The 21,854-nt window shown below is 41.6% G+C and overlaps 1 protein-coding gene and 1 long non-coding RNA gene across 2 annotated transcripts in view; one reads left to right on the top strand and one right to left on the bottom strand.

Annotated features, from left to right (window-relative positions):
* CAP2 (cyclase associated actin cytoskeleton regulatory protein 2) overlaps positions 1-21,854 on the bottom strand; it is a 162,776-nt gene that overhangs the window by 37,410 nt on the left and 103,512 nt on the right. Inside the window, exons 5-7 of the mRNA XM_003263543.4 lie at positions 14,620-14,763; positions 14,202-14,287; positions 7,982-8,087 (exon numbers count right to left, since the gene is read on the bottom strand). Coding sequence (XP_003263591.1) covers positions 7,982-8,087; positions 14,202-14,287; positions 14,620-14,763 — 336 coding nt within the window. The remainder of the gene's footprint in view (positions 1-7,981; positions 8,088-14,201; positions 14,288-14,619; positions 14,764-21,854) is intronic.
* On the top strand, positions 10,659-20,813 carry LOC105740276. Its single transcript, XR_001116320.2, has 4 exons — positions 10,659-10,819; positions 13,234-13,354; positions 18,821-18,957; positions 20,189-20,813. It is a non-coding gene; the product is annotated as an uncharacterized LOC105740276 (long non-coding RNA).

The raw sequence follows: 21,854 nt of genomic DNA, 5'->3' as shown, positions 1-21,854 counted from the left end.
GCCCAGCTAATTTTTGTATTTTTAGTAGAGACAGGTTTTCACCATGTTGGCCACACTGGTCTGGAACTCCTGACCTTAGGTGATCCACCCGCCTCAGCCTCCCAAAGTGCTGGGATTACAGGCTCGAGGTACCATGCCCGGTCAAGGGGCCTGAGCTTTCTAACAAGTGCCCAGGTTGCTGTTGGCCCCAGAACCACGCTGCACTACAGGATGGGCCATATCTTCCACGTTGTCCTGGTCTAGGCAAGCGTCATGCCTTGTGTGGATTCCCTAGCACACTGCTCCCCCTATTCTATCATGCTGCACTGCTTATCTTCTTCAGCTAGAATGTGCGTTTCCGTGGACAGGAATCGTGTCCACAATGCCATCTACCCATCTTTGTATTCTTAGCCCCTTGCCCAGAACTCGGTGCATAGTAGATGCTTAAGCCATATTGGTTTAATTATGTGGTCTCTGTCAGGCTGAACTCACAGCCGCTTCCAACCTAACTTTATTATCTATTTGTGCATTTGAGGCTCCTTTGTTAGTTGATGACACTTCTTTTTTTTTCTGAGACGGAGTCTCGCTCTGTGGCCCAGGCTGGAGTGCAGTGGCACAATCTCAGCTCACTGCAAGCTCCGCCTCCCGGGTTCATGCCATTCTCCTGCCTCAGCCTCCCGAGTAGCTGGGACTACAGGCACCCGCCACCTTGCCCGGCTAATTTTTTTTTTTTTTTTTTTGTATTTTTAGTAGAGACGGGGTTTTACCGTATTAGCCAGGATGGTCTCGATCTCCTGACCTCGTGATCTGCCCGCCTCGGCCTCCCAAAGTGCTGGGATTACAGGCATGGGCCACTGCGCCCGGCCAGTTGATGACACTTCTAACCCCTGCTGAGCAATGTGGAACCCTTCCATAGGAGAATGAGAGTAACTGGCCACCCAGAGCCCCAGAAGGGACCTACAAGCCCAAACTGAGCTAAGTAGAACGAAGCAGCTGTGATCAGGTACACTGGCCAGAGCCACTCCGGGGAACAGCCATAGAGAATAGTGAGCTTTGTCTCATCCAACACATCATCTGAGGCGCTGCCCCTTCACTTTGATTAATACCCCTAAGGTGTGGGTTTGGTATAAGTTCTAAATAAAAATTTGGATATAAAAGCTTAAGAACAGTTTTCTCTTGTAAATAGCAAGAGGAAGGTAAAGAGGCCTGAAGACTTGAAAACGTACAAGGCATACATATTCATATTTAATGCCATGCCACAGAGTCTACATTATTTATAATAAGTCAGGATACCCTCTGGCTGAGTTTTAATTTGATCAAAAGTAAGCTATTAAACTTTCACTTTGTTAACAGACATTTGGCCTTTACACCAAGAAACAGAAAGAAAAGAAATATCTACCTGGAGGAAAAGAAGTGATCCTAAAGCGTTTTGCTTTGGGAAAAATGAAACGCCACCTTGTCTGTAATTGTAACCACCCCCAACAACTTGCATTTTCCTGGAGGTTCAGGAGAGGCTAAGATGGATGACAGTGTATAGGACGGATTTTTAAAACCCGTATTATTAAGAATTACATTGGCTGGGTGCAGCGGCTCATGCTTATCATCCTAGCACTTAGGGAGGCCAAGGCAGGCGGATCACTTGAGCCCAGGAGTTTGAGACCAGCCTGGGCAGCGTGGTGAAATCACATCTCTACAAAAAAAATGTAAAAATTAGCCAGGCATGTTGGTGCATGCCTGTGGTCTCAGCTACTTAGGAGGCTGAGGCAGGAGGACTGCTTGAGTCCAGGAGGTCAAGGCTGCAGCGAGCTGCAGTTGTGCCACTGTACTCCAGCCTGGGCATCAGAGTGAAACTCTGTATCAAAAAAAACAAAACAAAACAAAAAACAGTAACAACAAAAAAAATAGAACTACATCACTATTACATAAGACTGTACATACATTCATCCATGTGCAGTTTTATTCTACTCTACAAATAATTATATCCTATTTGATCCCAAAGCTAAAGTAATTCAGAAATATAGGAAAGGACAGAATACATGTCAACAAGTTTAACAACCGAAAGTTAATAAAATAATCATATTTATCCTAATCATAGAATTCTTTACATGACCTTTATCTGAGCAGAATTTTCTGAACAGACCTTTTTTTAGAACAGAATAATAGTCTGCATTTATAGATTCACAGAAATGAACAGTTTCGTAGGAACAAAATCAATTATTTCAGTAATTATAAGTGTAAAGACTAGGCCTTAGTCTTTCGACTTTAGTTATCTGATTTGAAGGAAATGCCAAGGAATATTACAGCTCTGACCAACTGTGAGGGATCCTAAGTAACAGTGCTGCTAATGGGTTTGTGACAAAGATCAATTTGTTCAACAAAGTGCATTTGAAACTTAGCACTGAGGAAACGACACAAACTCATATGAAAAAGAGGTCCGGTCCCAAAGATGAAACTAACTGAAAACGGCAAGTAGTTTCTGGTGTGGGGTCTTTCTAGTTGACAGCTGTCTTAACGTTGGAAAAAAGCTCATAGAAATGACAAGACTCCATTTACCATGGTAAATGTGAGAAGACATTCCAGACAGATTACTCCACAGCTGCTTCCTCCCACCCAACTCACCCCCACCCCACCCGGCACGCTTGCACACACACATAGACTCTCTTCCAATCACTGGTCTCAAAGTTTGGCATTTCACCCTGACAACTGAACAGGGCAGCAGTTGCCTGACACAGCTGCGGTCTGGAGGCAGAGGTTAGGAGATGGGATCAGGGACTTTCAGCTCCAACTGTTAACTCAGGGAAGGATGATTTTGTAGAGCTACGTGCCCTTGGACAGTCCAGGTCTCGAACAGCATGCTGTCAGTCACTAAAAACCCCACAGAGTGCAAATCTCAAAATCCAATTTGAAAATAGAAAAAAACAACAATTACTGAAATTACTTGAGATGTTAAGTCATCATAAACTTTTCACAGTGCAAGTAGGAATTTTGTGCAATGGACTGTCTGTTAAGATGGAATGGTTTTTTTTTAAAAACCTCTGGGCCAGATGCGGTGGCTCACGCCTGTAATCCCAGCACTTTGTGAGGCTGAGACAGGCAAATTCCTTGAGCTGAGGAGTTCAAGACCAGCCTGGGCAACATGGCAAAACTCTGTCTACAAAAAATAAAAAAATTAGCCAGGAGTGGTGGTGCAGGCCTGTAGTCCCAGCTGCTCAGGAGGCTGAGGCAGGAGGATCATTAGAGTCCAAGAGGTCAAGGTTGCAGTGAGCCATGATTGTGCCGCTGCATTCCGGCCTGGGTGACACAGTGAGACCCTGCCTCAAAAAAATAAAAAAATAAATTAAAAAAAAATCTCTGAATACTGTGGTGTCCATGAACATCAACACCACATCTTTCTGTATTCTTTCATGATATTTATCATTTTATAAATACATAGTTTTTACAGAGTTGTGATCAGTGGGCAAACAAATGAAACGGTCTTGTTTTATTTTTTCCTCCCAAAGACCATTCAATCAGATGATTCTAGTAGCCCTTTTCTCTTCTCTGCAAGAATGCTGCAACTCTGGCTATGACTGTTTATCCTTCATTTTGCTGGAATGTCAACAGGCCATTGTAAAAGAGGAGAAATTAGCTTGATTTATGCTATGGACTATGCTTTGGAATCTTTAGGTAGTTTTTAATAATTCAAAAGAAATTTGATTTTAAAATTCAAAAATATAATTGTTATAATATACTTTTTAATAGCTTCCTAAACCTTGGAAGAATAAGACAAAAAATCAGGAAATATATTTCAAGGCATATGTTTTAAAGCTTGACAAAAGATTTTTAGTCATTTTTAATATCTGACCAAAACTTTATCATTTTACTCTTCCATTAAAGAAGTGAAGTAGATGCTTTGCTTTTACCATTTTGAATAGAATTTTCCCCTGGCATATTATGTGAGCACATAATATGTATAATATAAATAACAGCTCTCATGGCAATCCATGATGCCTGATGTGCTCTATGGATCATATTTATTTTGTATAAATGTAACACGTTTTATAACTATTTATTTATTTATTTATTTTGAGACCAAGTCTCACTCTGTTGCCCAGGCCGAAGGGCAGTGGCACGATCTTGGCTCACTACAACCACCGCCTCCCGGGTTCAAGCTATTCTCCTGCCTCAGCCTCCCAAGTAACTGGGATTACAAGTGCCCGCCACCATGCCTGGCTAATTTTTGTATTTTTAGTAGAGACAGTGTTTTGCTATGTTGGCCAGGCTGGTCTCAAACTCCTGACCTCAGGTGATCCACCCGCCTCAGCCTTCCAAAGTGCTGGGATTACAGGCGTGAGCCACCACACCTAGCTTATAACACATTTTTAAAAATGTGAGATGTGACTCACAAGTGGGGTCATGAAATCAACTTATTGGGTCACAGCCAGAATTTTATAAAAAATGAAATAAAAAATAAAATATCTGAATGTGTTGTACATGGTAAGAGCAAGTATTGTTTTGTGAAGCTTGAACATAATATTCACTTTAGAACAAAGAAAAACAACTACATTTATATTTTTCTGTAATTAATAATCAATTCTTCTCTTTTATATTCATAAACACAATTACTCAGCTTTGCACATTGCATTAAAGGTATTCAAACCATTTAAAAGTAATTTTCTATTCATTTTCCATGGGCACCATTAGAGAATTAACAGGCTAGCATTTGTTGACACTATTTTCCATAAATGGATTCTCATTCCTCTGGCATTTATCTACCATGAAATAATAATAGAACCAAGGGCTCCTGATTTTCATTTTACTGTTCTCTAATAATGATCTAACTCCATTGCAAAGATGTGACACTTTCTCTTTATGATACATGGCTCTACAACAAAACACTATCTCATTGGAAATCGATAAAAAATAATTCCAATTAGTCTACATAAACACCCATCCATATCCACACATACCCTTACTTATTAAAACCCTTCACATGTTTTTGAACTCTCTTCTCAAAAGTCACAATGTTGTGGTCAGAAAAAAAAAATCCACTTAGTTGTATTTTGCACTGTGCATTTCAGTGCTATAGGAGAAAATAGGCAAAGTAGAATATAAAAAGAAACACTGGTCTTGAAGGGTCAATGTTAACATTTGTATAAGTGTTGGAAAACAAATGTAGAAGGCCCCACACTCTCTTGAAAAACCACAAACTCTCCTTTAGCATGAAGCCTGCTTACTATACCGAGAGGGACATCCAGCACGGAGGGTTAGGTGCTGGGGTACTGCTTTCAGGACAGTGAGTTTTACCTCTGAATGGAATTCACAAAGAAGCTGTTTCATTCAAGTTAACATTAATTTCGTTATTTTATTTTGATTTCCGTAGGTTTTTGGGGAAGAGATGGTGTTCGGTTACATGAGTAAGTTCTTTAGTGGTAATTTGTGAGATTTTGGTGCATCCATCACCTGAGCACTATACACTGTACCCAATTTGTAGTCTTTTATCCCTCAGTCCCCTCCCACCCTTTCCCTCAAGTCCCCTAAGTCCACTGTAACATTAACTTCTAATGGAAAGGAGTTTCCATGAAAAGCAAGTGCAGAGATTCCAAAGGGCAAGAAACATTCTAAGAGTCCCCTCACTGATCACTTAGTTCAAATCATTTACTGAGCACTTACTCTGTGCCAGGCACTATACTTGGGGCTGGAGACAGAGATGAGTTTCCAATCTAGTGGGAGAGTCCCAAAAGCACACAGTAAAGCACCATTCCACATGCTAAGGATATGGCTGAGGTATACTCAAGATGCAAAGGAGGCAAACAGAGAGCAGAGCCACTCAACCCAGATGGGGAGCTGATGGAGATCAATGGAAGTTTCTTAAAGAGGTGATGTGTGAGGTGAGCCTTGCAGAAGACGTAGGGGTACTTCCCCGGGGGAAATTAGGTTATACAGCAGGATATAGGTTCAGGACATTGCGATAAAGGTTACACAGTATGAGTTTGGTAAATTTTGAAACAACATCAGTTTCATTTGGTGCAATCCAAGCACTGACTTTGTTCAGGATACCACAAGGAGTGAGGGGTTGCTGGAACACATGGTGAGACATGGGAGAGGATGTGAGAGATAAAGCTGAAAGGGGCAAAGGTCAGCGCAACATCTCACATGGGAATTAAAGTGGGAACAGACACAGGCCGGGATCTTATGCTGCTACTAAGATACCAAAGTCCTAGGATCGCCTAGGTATTCAAAAATACTATTCAATACACTTTAAAACACTAAAAGAGAAGTTAAGAACATTTAAAGGACATTTTAATCATAATTCCACCTCATTAAAATGATATCTATCTTCCTTTTTTTTTTTTTGAATAATTTCAACCTTTACTTTAGGTTCAGGGGATACATGTGCAGGTTTGTTACTTGGGTATATTGTGTGATGCTGAGGTTTGGGGGTGTGAATGATCCCGTCACCCAGGTAGTAGGCACAGTACCCAGTAAGTAGTTTTTCAATCCTTGGACTCCTCCCTCCATCCTATCTCTAGTAGTCCTCAGTGTCTGTTGTTCCCATCTTTACGTCCACGCGTACCCATTATTTAGCTTCCACTTGTAAGTGGGAACACATGGCATTTGGCATTCTGTTCCTGTGTTAATTCGCTTAGGATAATGGTCTCTAGCGGCTTCCATGTTGCTGCAAAGGACATGATTTTGTTCTGTTTTATGGCTGCATAGCTTTCCATGTACACCTGTCTTCAAACCTTGTTCTCTTCAATTTCTATCACACATTTTTTTTTTTTTTTTTTGAGACAGAGTCTTGCTCTGTCACCCAGGCTGAAGTACAGTGGCACTATCTTGGCTCACTGCAACCTCTGCCTCCCGGGTTCAAGTGATTCTCCTGCCTCACCCTCCCGAGTAGCTGGGATTATGGCGCGCACCACCACGCTCGGCTATTTTTTGTATTTTTAGCTCGGGGGTTTTGCCATGTTGGCCAGGCTGCTCTCGAACTCCTGACCTCAGGTGATCCACCCACCTTGGCCTCCCAAAGTGCTGGGATTACAGCCACCATGCCCAGCCTCTATCATGCAATTTCTAACATATACATCTCTTAATACTCATAAACTTTTGCAATTGACTTTATTGCTTAATATTAACTGGTAAAGCATTTTAATGGCTGTAGAGTGTTTCACTGCATTCTTACTGTGGACTACTTAGCCATTTCCTTTTTTTTTGTTGTTGCTGTTTGTTTGAGATGAAGTCTCACTCTGTGGCCCAGGCTGGAGTGCAGTGGCACAATCTAAGCTCACTGCAACCTCCGCCTCCCGAATTACATGAGTCTCCCGCCTCAGACTCCCAAGTAGCTGGGAACAGGCATGCGCCACCACACCCAGCTAATTTTTGTATTTTTAGTAGAGATGGGGTTTCACCATGTTGACCAGGTTGGACTCGAACTCCTGACCTCTGGTGATCCGCCCACCTTGGCCTCCCAAAGTGCTGGGATTACAGGCGTGAGCCACTGTGACCGGCCAGCCATTTTCTTTTCTATTTCTTTTCTATGTTATGTAGGCAGTTCTGAAATTTCTCCTACAACAAATGACATTTCCATAAACAGTTTCGACATGGTCTTTTTTTGGACAGAGTTTGCTCTGTCACCCAGGCTGGAGTGCAATGGTGCAATCTCGGTTCACTGCAGCCTCTGCCTCCTGGGTTCAAGCAATTCTCATGCCTCAGCCTCCTGAGTAGCTGGAATTACAGACATGCATTACCATGCCTGGATAATTTTTATATTTTTAGCAGAGACAGCGTTTCACCATGTTTGTCAGGCTGGTCTTGAACTCCTGACCTCAATGATCCGCCCGGCTTAGTCTCCCAAAGTGCTGGGATTACAGGCGTGAGCCACCGTGCCTGGCCCTCTACACGGACATTTAATCTTATGTTTTCCTTGAGGTAAGTTTTAAGGCGTGAGATCACTGGGCCACAAGGTGTATATATAGGTGTGGCCTTTTTTTACACAGGTGGAGGAAGGCCTGGTACTCACTGTTTTGCTCCATGTGAGGCCCGTGGTGTGGTGTTCCTTGATGTATGCTTGAAGCTCACTCCAAATGTTCAAATATGACTTCACCCAATCCACATGACGCAAATCACTTTGTTGTGAAAGAGAGTGGAAGAAAGCAGAGTTAGGATCTAAAATAAAATTTTAAAAAGATTGTGGGGGCACATGGTTATCTAGTGACTAGGGGCCCTGGAGCCCGGAGCAATTGTCCTTGCAGCCCAGTCACCGTGAAGGGCTTCAGAAGGGAACCCTAGGAGGAAGCTGGCCCAGTACTCTCCTGAGGGGAGGCGGCAGGTGGCCGGATGCCCTGAGCTCCAGGTATGGAGCAGAGGGACCACAGAGAGGGGACCCGACAGAGCTAAGCTGACTTAAGTAGGGTGTCCTCACACTGTCCCAGTCAGCCCTCACGTGACGGGGGCGTGGAGGGGAGACTGTTTCTTTCTGCACTGCTTCTGATGTGAAATGAGAGACAATATGCTTCCAAGAATGAGAATGGTATTAAAAAGAAAAAAAAAAGGCATCGGGTTCATTTTCTAATAATTCTGTTGAATTATTTGGTTAAAAGTATAACCAAATTGGAGAATTTTAGCCATTATGACTGACAAAGAAGTTGGTATAGGAAGAAAATTGATCTCTTACAAACAGGTTACACCCCTTACTTCTAAAGGGACATTTACTTAAATTCCCTTAATTTAATACTTTGAATGACAATACAAACCAAGCAGGGCATCACCAGTATTTTTATCTCTATTTTATTGAACCAAGGGCTAGTAAAATGCTTACCTTTTATAACGGGATTAACATACAAGATTGAAAGAATTGTTAGAAATATTAAGCTTATAGATAGGTAAAAATAGTTGCATTTCCTTTTGGCAATTTTAACCTATAATATATTTTTTCTCACTTATAGAACTGACATTTGAGTTAAGAAAAATTTAATTATGTTCCTGGGCCATTAATCTGAAGATAATCACGAATGGAAATCTCTATTATTAAAGCTCTTGTAATAATGACTTGTCTCTAGACATATTTTGTTTTCCTTGAAAAGCCCTAAAGTACCACCAGCATGTTTAGAATCCTATTGTATTAAGGCATGCCATTTAGAAAGAGTGAAATTGGGAACCGAAGTCATAATTATTCACTCCACAAATAGAAAAAATGTGAGTGTGGTTTTGTTCTACATTTTTAGATGTACTGATTATTTCATCAAATGTATGAAAAATCTCATTGTCGCTTTATCTCACCTTCAAAGTCAAAACTCAAAAACTAAGTGTAGCTCCAATGGTCTCTCTTGTTAGTTTCCTAAGTCTGTAGGGTCTCGTAAGGGTCTTAGTACAGTGCCTCGCACATAGGAAGCAGTATACACATAGCTATTATTAGAGCATGAACATTACTTCAATATAAATGTACATACACATGTCTATGTTTACGTGTGTATGTACATACAACACACATGTATGTTTGTGGACATTATAGAAATAGCATGTTGACATTCAATATACTTTCTTTTCTTTTTGTTTTTTAGAGACAGGGTCTTGCTCTGTCACCCAGGATGGAGTGTAATGGTGAGATCATAGCTTGCTGTGGCCTCAACCTCCTGGGCTCAAGTGATCCTCCCACCTCAGCCTCCCAAGTAGCTGGGACTACAGGTGTGCACCACCATGCCCAGATAATTTTTAAATTTTTTTGTAAAGGGGGGGGTCTCACTATGTTGCCCAGGCTGGTCTCGAACCCCTGGCCTCAAGCTATCCTCCCTCCTCAGCCTCCCAAAGATCTGGGATTACAGGCATGAGCCACCATGTCTGATTCAGTATATTTTCCTTAAAAAATTTAACAATGGATGAAGTTCAAGTCTATATGGGCAAATTCTTTTTTTTTTTTTTTTAACCAATGCAGTATTATTTTGACTTGAAGAACGTTCTAGCGAAACTTGTAATAAGGACTAAGAGTATCACGCCCTTTTACCTGAAATCAGTCTTTAAGGGGTAACAAATTGAGCAGGACCCAAATACACATTAGGAGCTGCAAACCTATTTTCAGTTTTCATATACTCTGGAAGAAGCTATGGTAAGGGAATGTGAATTTTAATGATTATGACTCAGAGAGGCCACACCTCTATAAAGCTAAAATAAATGACTTGCTCTATTCATATATTGAAAGAACCAGGCTGGGCAGGGTGGCTCACTCCTATAATCCCAGTACTTTGGGAGGCCGAGGCGAGTAGATCATATGTGGTTAGGAGTTTGAGACCAGTCTGACCAACATGGTGAAACTCCGTCTCCACTAAAAATGCAAAAAAAATTAGCTGGACGTGGTGGTGCATGCCTGTAGTCCCAGCTACTCAGGAGGCTGAGGCAGGAGAACTGCTTGAACTCGGGAGGCGGAGATTGCAGTGAGCTGAGACCGTGCCACTGCACTCCAGCCTAGGTGACAGAGCAAGACTCTGTCTCAAAAAAAAATAAAAAAAAATAAAAAAAGAGAAAAACAGCCAATGAGCAGACAAGCTGGTGGTAAGCGTTGCACAGATACAAATTCCACTGCTCACAGTCCTGTTTAAACCTCAGGCAAGTCTGCCTTTCTACTCCTCTACCTAGGTCCTATCTGCCCAATGGGCAGCAGCGACTCACAAATGACTGCGACACAGAGACGGCACCGCGGGCTTGAGTCCACCAGTAAATGGGTGTTGCATGGTGTGGAGTATGCTGCTTAGCCCGCTTTCAGAAGCTCAAGGGTGACCTGGGAGTGCTTTGACTACTCCTAGCAGTAAAACGAATGCATTTGCACTTCCAGCTGCATTTCTTCGGCTTCTTGTACAGTCTTGAGGTGGTCCACTGAGCTTAACTGAGTCATCTTTGGTACTACTGGAAGTACATTTTCTACTTAATTGCTAGAGTTAACACTGAGGGGCAAATACTGAACCCTCTTTGTGAACAAAAGCATGTAGAAAAGCCTAACCCTTTTGACTATGCTGCTACATGGGGAGAACCCCTCACACCCACAGCCCCAACATATACTCAAGGAGGGACTGGGAGAAGGACAGGAGCTGATGAACTAAGATACTAATTAAAATAGTCTGCAAGGGTGGAAGGTAAAAAGGCAGAAACCTAGGTAGTGCTTGAGCTGTCCTGAACTGGCATGTGTAGGTGTGTGTCTGTATATCTGGAACACAAGAAGTCACCACGGGTGTATGTTCATGCTGTCATATGATATCCAGGTTTGGGAAATGAAACTTGCTCTTTTCTGAAATGTTATTTTCATGTCAGAAGAACAGACCACCTTGCATTTCTGATGCCTTTCTCATGCGTGCCGCACAGTTCTAAAGTCTCTAATGCAACACGGCAACATTTGGAAGCATATCATGGGGCACAATTGCCTTGATGCAAAAAGTCTGTAACTGAGCACAATTGTTTTAACCAAAGTTTTCTCGGGGTGGACAGAGCCCCTAAGACGAAAAGAGGCGCACTGAAGACCCTGGAATTAGGAGTTCTGTCTGCTAAAGCTCCTCTTCCTAAAAGCAACATGGAACGACTAAATTCTGTGAGGGGAATACAATGGCTGTTTTTCTTTTTGTTTTTTAAAATATAACAGCTTTACTGAAATATAATTCACATCCCATATACTTCAGCCATTTCCAGTGTGCAATTCCATAGTTTAGCTCAGCAGAATTATCACTCAGTTGAGCAATCACCACTGCAATCAATTTTAGAACATATTCATAACCCCCCAAAAGAAACCCTATACCCATTAGCAATTACTCCCCAAAAGGGAATCATTACTTAAAACTTCAAAAAAAAAAAAACTTAAACTTTAAAAAGTTTAAGTTTTCCCTAAATTTCTCCAGCCCTAGGCAACTGTTAATCTACTTTCTGTTTCTATAGATTTGACTATCCTGGAATTTCATATAAATGTAATCATACAATATGTAGTCTTTGTGCCTGTCTTCTTTCACTTAGCACAATATTTTCAAGGTTCATCCATGCTGCTGCCCGAATAAAAGAATGAAGTATCAATACTTCATTCTTTTTTTTAATGGCCAAATAATATTCTATTGTGTGGATATACGATATTTTATTTATCCATTCATCAGCTGATGAACATTTGGGTTGTTCTCACCTATTGGCTATTATGAATAATGCTACAATGAATATTGTGTACAAGATTTTGGGTGAACATATGTTTTCAGTTCTTTTGGAAATACATCTAGGAGTGGAATTGTTGGATATGGCTCCATTTTTTTTTTTTTGAGATGGAGTCTTACTTTGTCACCCAGGCTGGAGTGCAGTGGCGCAATCTCAGCTCACTGCAACCTCCACCTCCCAGGTTCAAGCGATTCTCCTGCCTCAGCCTCCTGAGTAGCTGGGATTACAGGTGCCCGCCACCACGCATGGCTAATTTTTGTATTTTTAGTAGAGACAGGGTTTCACCATGTTGGCCAGGATGGTCATGAACTCCTAACCTCAAGTGATCCACCTGTCTCAGCCTTCCACAGTGCTGGGATTACAGGTGTGAGCCACCACACCTGGCCTGCTTTTTATAGTAAAAAAATATTGTTACATAGTTCTTAACCTGAGGGATGGATGTATGGGTATTTTTTTATATTGTAATCCTTTACATCTCGTGTGTATTTTATAAATATTCTTTTTTATCTACTCAATATTTTTAAAATTAAAAAATCTACAAAAACAGTGATGAAAATTTTGAATATGTAATATTAATTAATGGCCTGGAAGTATACTAGGTATTTATTTATATATTTTATGCAATTTTTCTATATTCCATATAAAATTTGTCTTATATTGTTGTAGACCCTTTTCTTCTGGTTCTAATTTTCAGATCTGCATTAGTAAAACAAAGGGGTGAATTGAGGCCAGGCATGACGGCTCATGCCTGTAATCCCAACACTTTGGGAGGCCGAGGTGGGCGGATCACGAGGTCAAGAGATTGAGAAATTGAGACCATCTGGCCAACATGGTGAAACTCCGTCTCTACTAAATTACAAAAATTAGCTGGGAGTGGTGGTGCGTGCCTGTAGCTCCCGCTACTTGGGAGGTTGAGGCAGGAGAATCGCTTGAACCCGGGAGGCGGAGGTTGCAGTGAGCCAAGATCGCACCACTGTACTCCAGCCTGGCAGCAGAGCGAGACTCCATCTCAAAAAAAAACAAAACAAAAAAAAAAGAAGGTGAATTGAAACAATAATCCAATAATGCAGGTTCTTTAATTTCCTTCCACCTGAACAGCCTGGGTCAACACATGCGACGTCCCCAGGTTCCTCTGCATTTGCTGACCAATGGTCACTTCCGTTGCTGCCATCTAAGAGCTCAGAGGGAGATCCACTCTCAAGTCCAGGGCCAGAAGCAGGTAGAACCTTGTTGCTCTTATATTTGCCTCATCTCTTCCCTTAGTTCCTAGGCACCAGCCACATCACATTTAGCCAGCTGTTTTGAGTACAAGGCACGACCTTATCAGAGGGGGAGGAATCTCATGATATCCCTTAAATAGTGTAGGAGACATTTTCCTAGACATTTCTTCAGCTCTGCCACGTCTACGTTAGGGCCTATTTTCTGTTCTGACTCCAGTTTAAGTTACTCTGGGATCTGTTACTTGTGCTGTCAAACGCAAGGTCCTTTCACGCTGGTTCACTGGGCAAAGCCCCTTGGTTTAGACTCATCTATACTTTCAGCAGCACTCTGAATGGCTGCTAGTCTTACAGGTATCCCTGCTTCCACCCCAGTTGTGTTTCATATTAACTGAGTCTCTGGTTTCCTTCTCACTGCTCTGGTTTGTTGTTTAATCTCATTTCTGTTCTTGATTCACACTTCATTTCCTGATTCCTCCTCTCTTCTATAGCTCACCCTCCAACTCTACTTTGATCCATGTAAAGGTTCTGTACCATATAGGGTTGCTCCATCACCAAGCTCTCTGATTATTGTGGGAATACATAAGATAGTGACATGCATTCAAATGGGGGAGAGTTTATTCATTACGAGAGAACTGAGGCAGACTTTCTAAAACCCATATATTATCTGGATAATTGATTCCACTTTCCACTTGACTTTATCTGCAAAGATTAGATTTTCCTTTAAAATTTATAGTACATTAGTGTAGATCCTTAGAAAGGAATCAGTAGTTAACTGGACTGAGTTTTAGGGACATATGTCTAACAAGTAATCAACTGAAAATTGGGTGGGTAAAGGAAGGTACGTACCTGTGTTTGTAGTCCTTTAAGACCCTGTTAGTGTAAAAGGTGGCTGCATCATTCATCTCCTTGACATAAGGACCGGGTTTGGGGGACTGAGAAAACAGGACCGTCACCCAAGCATAGAAGGAAAAAAAAATAGGATAAGAAAGAAAATGCCTTAAAGAAGAAGAAAAGCAATGGAGACATGTGGACTTGAAAGTGGGAGGCACATGTTGCTTTGTAAAGGTTGATAAAAACACTTTCTACCGTATCTCAGAACAGAAAGCATTGAACTTTAAACAGGGTAGGAGAAAGCAGATGCATTCAGCCTAGGAAGAAGCTTCCTTCAGTGCAAGGAGCATGAAGGTACTAGCTAAGCTACGAGTTCTCCTAAATACTCCAAACGTGTGATGAGGTGAAGAGGCAACATTGCACCCGGACTCACCACAGCTATCCATCCAAGGGCAGGGATGCTTTCGCTGACGGCCGAAAGATGATTAAACATGTTACTCCCCCGGTTTCTCTCTCTGAAAGTTTGGATTTCCTGAATCTTTTCTGATATGGGTTTCAGAAGTGCGGCCACGTCATTCTGTAAGCAGTCAAACATCGGGGGCTGTTACTACAGACAGAACACATGCATAGCACCTCTATCCATGTTGGCCTAAGCAGGAGAATTCAGGACCTGCCATCTGTCAAGGGGTCTAAAAGAAACATATAATCATCTCTGAGAATAGCACGCATTTGTTCTTGGTTATGGTAATGCTGTGCTTTTACTGTCTGAAGTATGAAAAATGCAGATTTTTTAACATTATTAACGCTGTGGCTTGAGATGTGGAAAAAACCCAGCAGTATGGCACAGCTCCCATTTTGAAGACTCCTTCATGGAAGACAGTGAAATTGAGTGTTGACCATTTGTATTTCAAATGGCAAATAGATCACACACAGCAATAACCCCGGTATAAAGTTGGGTAAGACCGGAAGGTTAGTAAAATGACATCATCCTATTCCTGTGGGAAAATGCTTTGGGCGAGGCTTCCTGGTTTCACCACAGTTACCATAATCCATGTGAAAAAGTGGAAATCTTTCACCGAGGCAACCCCCCTACCCTTTTGTTTTTTGAGACGGAGTCTCACTCTGTCCCAGGCTGGAGTGCAGTGGCGCGATATCGGCTCACTGCAACCTCCACCTCCCAGGTTCAAGCAATTCTCCTGCCTCAGCCTCCTGAGTAGCTGGGACAACGGGTGCCTGCCGCCACGCCCAGCTAATTTTATTTTTAGCAGAGGCGGGGTTGGCCAGGATGGTCTTGAACTCCTGACCTCAAATGAGCCATCCCCCTTGGCCTCCCAAAGTACTGGGATTACAGCTATGAGCCACCGCACCTGGCCCTTTTTAAGAAAATGTGATGGCTTATCATATTTATAGTGACTTTAGTCTTTGTTGGCATTCTACATTGTCCCCAGTCCGCTTGGCCTATGGCTACAGGTCACACTCAATTCTGCTAATTCAACAACTGACTTTTCCATTCACACAAAAATGACTTTCAGAATTACATGAGCTGGCTGGCTGGGTGTGGTGGCTCATACCTGTAATTCCACCATTTTGGGAGGCTGAGGCGGGAAGACTGCTTGAGGCCAGGAGTTCAAGACCAGCCCAGACAACACAGCAAGACCCCACTTCTACAAAAAAATGTAAAAAATGAGGTGGCTGTGGTGGTGTGCACCTGTAGTTCCAGCTACTCAGGAGACTCCAATCCTGGGAGAATTAGAATTACCCAGGAATTTGAGACTGCAGTGAGCTGTGACTCACCACTGTACTTCAGCCTGGTGCCAGAGTGAGACCCTATTTGAAAAAATATGTAAATAAGTAAAAATAAAAAATAAAAAACAAAATGACATGAGCTGAGTTATGAAGTATCTCAGAGCTAGATTCTCCAGAATACCACAGTTGCTTTAAACATCTCATCTACATCCTTAGCATTCTCTAATTTCTCTAGGTGTTGAAAAGCAGATACAAGGTTGTTTATCAGATTTTCATGTGTGCTCCAAAGAAACAGCAAAGGTTCTATACTTCAGCTCTGTGGAAGCAGTTAAAGAGCTTTAAGCAGTATTTTAGTAAATCTTGTTTGCAGGAGGTAAAATAGAAAAGCTCCTTACAGCTCTTTAATTTCTGAGATTTCAGAGCAATGGTTCCCAGCCTTGGCTACACATTAGAACCACCTTGGGGGTTTTAAAAACCACTAAGGCCTGGGTTCCACTCCTAGCAATTTTGATTTAATGGGTCCCGGGGTGGCCTGGGTGAGGGCACGGGGATTGTTTAAGCTTCCCAGGTGATTTCAATCATTGCTGCAGCGGTGGCTTCAGACCCCAGAGGACAGTCATTTCTGCCAGGGACAGCAAACTATTAGGAAATAAATTATGTGCAGCTGCAGTAGCTTTTAGACTTTACCTCTCCTTCTAAACCCCTTTATATACCCTCCTCTGAAAAGAATGTTGAATGTAAGGGCTTTGGAATTAGAATGGCCTTGGTTCAAATAGCTTTGGTGCCTACGGGGCCTTGAGCAAATTACTTAATCAGATCCTTAGTTTCCTCATCTATAAATTAGAGGTAATACCTACCACCTACAGGCTACAGGAGATACTGCATTTTAAAGCCCTGGCACATGGGAGGTACACAATAAATAGAAGTAATTATTATTTCCATGATGCAGTTAACTCATACCAGAGGTAAAAAGGATGCTGTCCCCTGTAATATGTGATATTCATTTGTTTAAAATAAATATGCATTCAAGATATGAGAAGCTCCAAACAGACATCTACATAGATTAACAGGATTTTAGGATTCCAGGAGTCTACACTGGGTCACCTAGTTCAGCTTTTTGACAAATCCAACAGAATAGGTCACAATTAGTATTTAAAAATCACGAAAACAGATTAGAATAGAAAATATCAGAGGGCATTCACATGTAATAAGGATGGATATTTTGGTATTAAACACTTGTTTTGGTTATGAAGTTTGTGTGTGTGTGTGTGTGTGTGTGTGTGTGTGTGTGTACTGGGTTGCCAAATAAAATGTATTTCTTTTTATGGATCTAGCCTAAAAGTTTGAGAAACATGGCCATAATCCAATTCTCCTATTTTACATATGGAATACAAGATCAGAGAGGTTAATTTACTATGTCAAGACCAGCTAGCAATGATTAGTGGAGCTGGAGCCAGAAGCTAGGTCCCTGAGACAATTCTCGATACTGGGTGCTGAGAAAAATATGGTTAGTTCTCTACATTCAGTTCTCTACCAATAAGACTAGGGAAAGGTGTTAAGAGCCGAGGCGGGCGAATCACGAGGTCAGGAGATCGAGACCACGGTGAAACCCCGTCTCTACTAAAAATACAAAAAATTAGCTGGGCGTGGTGGCAGGCGCCTGTAGTCCCAGCTACTCGGAGAGGCTGAGGCAGGAGAATGGCGTGAACCCGGGAGGCGGAGCTTGCAGTGAGCCGAGATTGCACCACTGCACTCCAGCCTGGGCGACAGAGCGAGACACCGTCTCAAAAAAAAAAAAAAAAAAAGAAGAGATTAAGAGCAAAGGTTCTAGAATGAGACTTCTTGGGTTCAAATCCTTGCTCCACAGTGTACTCAGCTCTGGGGCTTTATACCAATGACCAAACTTGCCAAGATTCCCTTGTCCCAATCTGCAAGCTAGGGTTGACAACAGTACCTGCTTCACAGGGATGTTAGGAGGAGTAAATGAGAGAACATGTCATGCTTGGTAAAGGGTCAGGTATACTTTGGGTGCACAACAGGTGGCTGGTGGTCTCCAAGGTACCTGCCAGTTACAAAGCCTCTGATTGGCCAAGTTCACTGACTAGCTCTTTCCCATCCCTTATACGCAAACACAAGGAGAGCGGTTTCCTAACTGACATATGCTGAGGGACAGAGGCACACTTCTCTTTGGGGGAAACAAAGAAATACAGGGAAAGAAAGCAAAGTGCTCTCAAGGTTCCGAGTGGACTTTTTAGCTATCCCGTACTGAAGGAGGGGAAAAACAAAAACATTTGCTGCAGAAGCTAGTCAGCTCTTGTGGAAAAGCCATGAATATCTTCCTGTCTCCTCTCTTTCCCTTCTGACCACTGCAAAGCAAAGGGCTTATGGATTTGGTGAAAAGACCTTGAATCAGAGTTGTTAGGAGCTGCGCTCTGTGCACCCGCCCCCCAACCAAATTCATATGCTGAAGCCTTAACCCCCAGTAACATATTTGGAGAAAGGGTCTTAAATATGGTGGGAATGCAACCATATTTGAAGATATGGTCTTTAAAGAAATGATTAAATTAAAATGAGGTCATTAGGGTGGGCTTCAATCCAACATGACCGGTGTCTTTTTTTTTTTTTTTTTTTTGAGATAGAGTTTTGCTCTTGTCGCCTAGGCTGGAGTGCACTGGCACAATCTTGGCTCACTGCAACCTCCACCTTCCAGGTTCAAGCAATTCTCCTGCCTCAGCCTCCCATGTAGCTGGAATTACAGACACACGCCACCACACCCAGCTAATTTTTGTATTGTTAGAAGAGACGGGGTTTCGGTTTCACCATGTTGGCCAGGCTGGTCTCGAACTGTGATCCGCCCGCCTTGGCCTCCCAAAGTACTGGGATTACAGGTGTGAGGTACTGCACCCGGCCTGACTGGTGTCTTTATAAGAAGAGGATATGAGGACAGAGACACACAGAGGAGAGAGGCGTGGGGAGAGACCAACCCTGCTGTCACCTTGATCCTGGACTTCCAGCCTCCAGAACTGTGAGGAATTTCTGTTGTTTCTAATCTACCTGTCTGTGGTACTTTGTTATGGCAGCCCTAGCAAACCAATGCAGGGGTAACGGCAGTTCAGGGACTCCTTCCCTCCAAACTCTCAACAATAGAACAAACAAAAACCCCTCTAAACACTCCTGGCCCCAAACACAATTATATCATGCTTGTTTGTTAATGGCTGCCAAAAATCAGTTTTAAATACCCTCCCTGGAGCTTCATTTTTTAGAAAGCAAACATCTCCTTCTTTGGGGGATTCTTTTCAGTCCAAATTCAACACCTGATCAAAGGTGTGGCATCAGTTTCCCCAGAAGGCAGCTGATTTTTAATGATGGCAGAACTACTAAAAAAAAAATCCTAATTTTCTCCAACAATTTGCTAAGTCATAATGTTCTTAATGTAATGACATTTTTGAGAAAGGCCAGAATATCTGAATTGTTGATGATACCTGGCCCACTGCCCCAAGGGGAAAAAGAACCAGAAACTGTATATTTATAACGTTAGAGAGATTTATTAAGGCCATCTTTGTTTATCTCTAACTTCCCTAGAACAAACTCTAAAGTCTGAGGAGACAGAGTCTTCTGGAAGATACTTTATATTGGTTATCTGATGAAAGCATCATAAAGATTGAGAAAGTTTTCTTTTGCTTTAGTTTGGCAATTATGTGAAGAACTGTCATCATTAAAAAAAAAAAAGCAATGTTGACGGAACTAAGTACAACAGCTATTTGCACAACTCTAATAAACATTAGTGCTTTTATTCTGTGCCAATAGATTTCTCCTGTACTTTAAAGAAGTCTTATCTTCACCAGTTCATCCTGACTTGCAAGGCTGGAATCAAAAATAGAAGAGAACATTAGAGTGATGGTGTGATTTCCATCAAAGCTGGAGCTGGTTGTGTGGGATGTCAGACGAAAAGTCAATGGGGGGGTCTATGAGAGGTACTTCAACTTGTTTCAGTATTAAGCATATATTAGGTACACTCACTCAATACAGGCTGATTTGCATTGATGTCAATTAAAATTACATAAGGGTTTTCCACTAAAGAAGGAGCTCATCTAAGAGGTGTCCTGGTTTTCTGTCAAGGGAGTGCATTGGTGGTGGTAGCTTCCCGGATGTCTAGCAGCTAGTGTGCTTTGCAATGACTTTTACATAGATGTCACTCAGATTACTTTTTGTTAACGTCTCACTGAGGTTTCTTTGATTCTCAATTAATTTCTCAGAATTCATGTGAAGATGAGCTGAACCTGCTCCCTGGCCTTCCCTAGTTTCCGTGGCTTTGACAGAAGGTGGAAAGGGCCAACATGGAAGAGACGCATGAACAAACTGCACGTTTTCAGCAAACATTTCCAAGGGTTATCTTAGCTGGATGCGACTGTACTTTGGAAGAGTATTTTAGGACTCCATGTCTTTATGACCCTAGCTTCTGCTTAAAGTTGAAGAACTGAGTCCCGTTATCAGCTTCATCTCTGTTTAGCTCCCAAAGTAAGGGAATTGTTTTGCAAAAGTAAAATGAGTTTTATCAGCAAGCTTTGTAGAAACTTTACCCAAAAAGGAAAACCAGATTCCCACTCATGCTCTTTTGTTAAGAGATGGCACAAACTCTGGGAGTTTGACCTCAAAGATGTATCACTGAGCAAAACAAAATAGGTCTGTTATTTGTGGAACTCATGGTTCTCATGTAGTTCTGTATCAGGTGAAAATGGTTCAGTCATTGTTACTTCTTTTTAACGAATTTCTTTTTCTGATTATAAAAATCAATATATGCTCTTCGTGAAACACTGAAAAATACAGATGTAAAACATAAGTGAACAATAAACATTCTGCATTCCACCACATGGAAAAAAAGCAGTGCTAAAAGTTGTTCATTTTTTTTTTTCCTATAGATGTAATTATTCATCGCTTCTCGGCCTTTTGGCTAAGATCAAGTGAAGATGTAATTACTGGAGATATTTTCAGAAATAATAATAATTACTTTTTAAGTAGTGGTGATTCAAACCATCAAGAATGATTCTAAGAGTTTAATTCAAACAGTTTAATGAAAACAAACAAGCACACAAATAAAATCCCATCAGTACGTTCCTGGCATGTACTGTGAGAACTCTATCATTTGAGAAAGAATGATTTCAAGGTAATGACATTTGCAGTACCACCACAATTCAAACAAACTTAATAGCATTAAAGTAAAATTTTGAAAAAGGTTTGGGTTCCACCTACCTTTAAAATTCCAGGAAAGCTCATATCAAGCAGTATGCATTCGTAAACCACACTACCAAATATTAATCATTATTACTTTGGCTTATGTGTTTTTGTGCAAAGTTTCACCAGTTTATTCCATTTGGATGCATGTGTGTATGTGTGTGAGTGCACAGCACAGAAAATATATGGAAAGATACACATCAAAAAGTGTCAACACAGAACTTTTATTTAATTTTATTGGCTTATTTCTGTATTCTAAATCTTCTAACATGTACATACATTTCCTTTGCAATTAAGGGAAAAGTTTTAAAACATTTTAACCAGTTTCACACCTTCAAAAGTAGAAAATATTTCACATAGGAGCTGTTAAGTTTGCATGTGTCAACAAAATATTAAACCTCCTTCCAATCAGGGAAGAAGCTTTAGGAAAACACAAGCGGAAGTTGCCAGAATAAATTACACAGGTGAAGAAGAATAAAGTTTTCTCAAGCAAAGGTTATCCAAATCAGGAACAGTATTTCGGGAGGCTGAGGCAGGAGAATAGCTTGAACCCGGGAGGCGGAGCTTGCAGTGAGCCGAGATCGGGCCACTGCACTCCAGGCTGGCAACACAGCAAGACTCCATCTCCAAAAAAAAAAAAAAATCTCTCTCTATATATAGAGAGATATATATATATTTGGACACACACAT

Source organism: Nomascus leucogenys, chromosome 8 (assembly GCF_006542625.1).
Source record: "Nomascus leucogenys isolate Asia chromosome 8, Asia_NLE_v1, whole genome shotgun sequence".
Taxonomy (NCBI): Eukaryota; Metazoa; Chordata; class Mammalia; order Primates; family Hylobatidae; genus Nomascus; species Nomascus leucogenys.
Note: the sequence above shows the minus strand (reverse complement) of the source record. Positions and strands in the feature narration are given on the sequence as shown.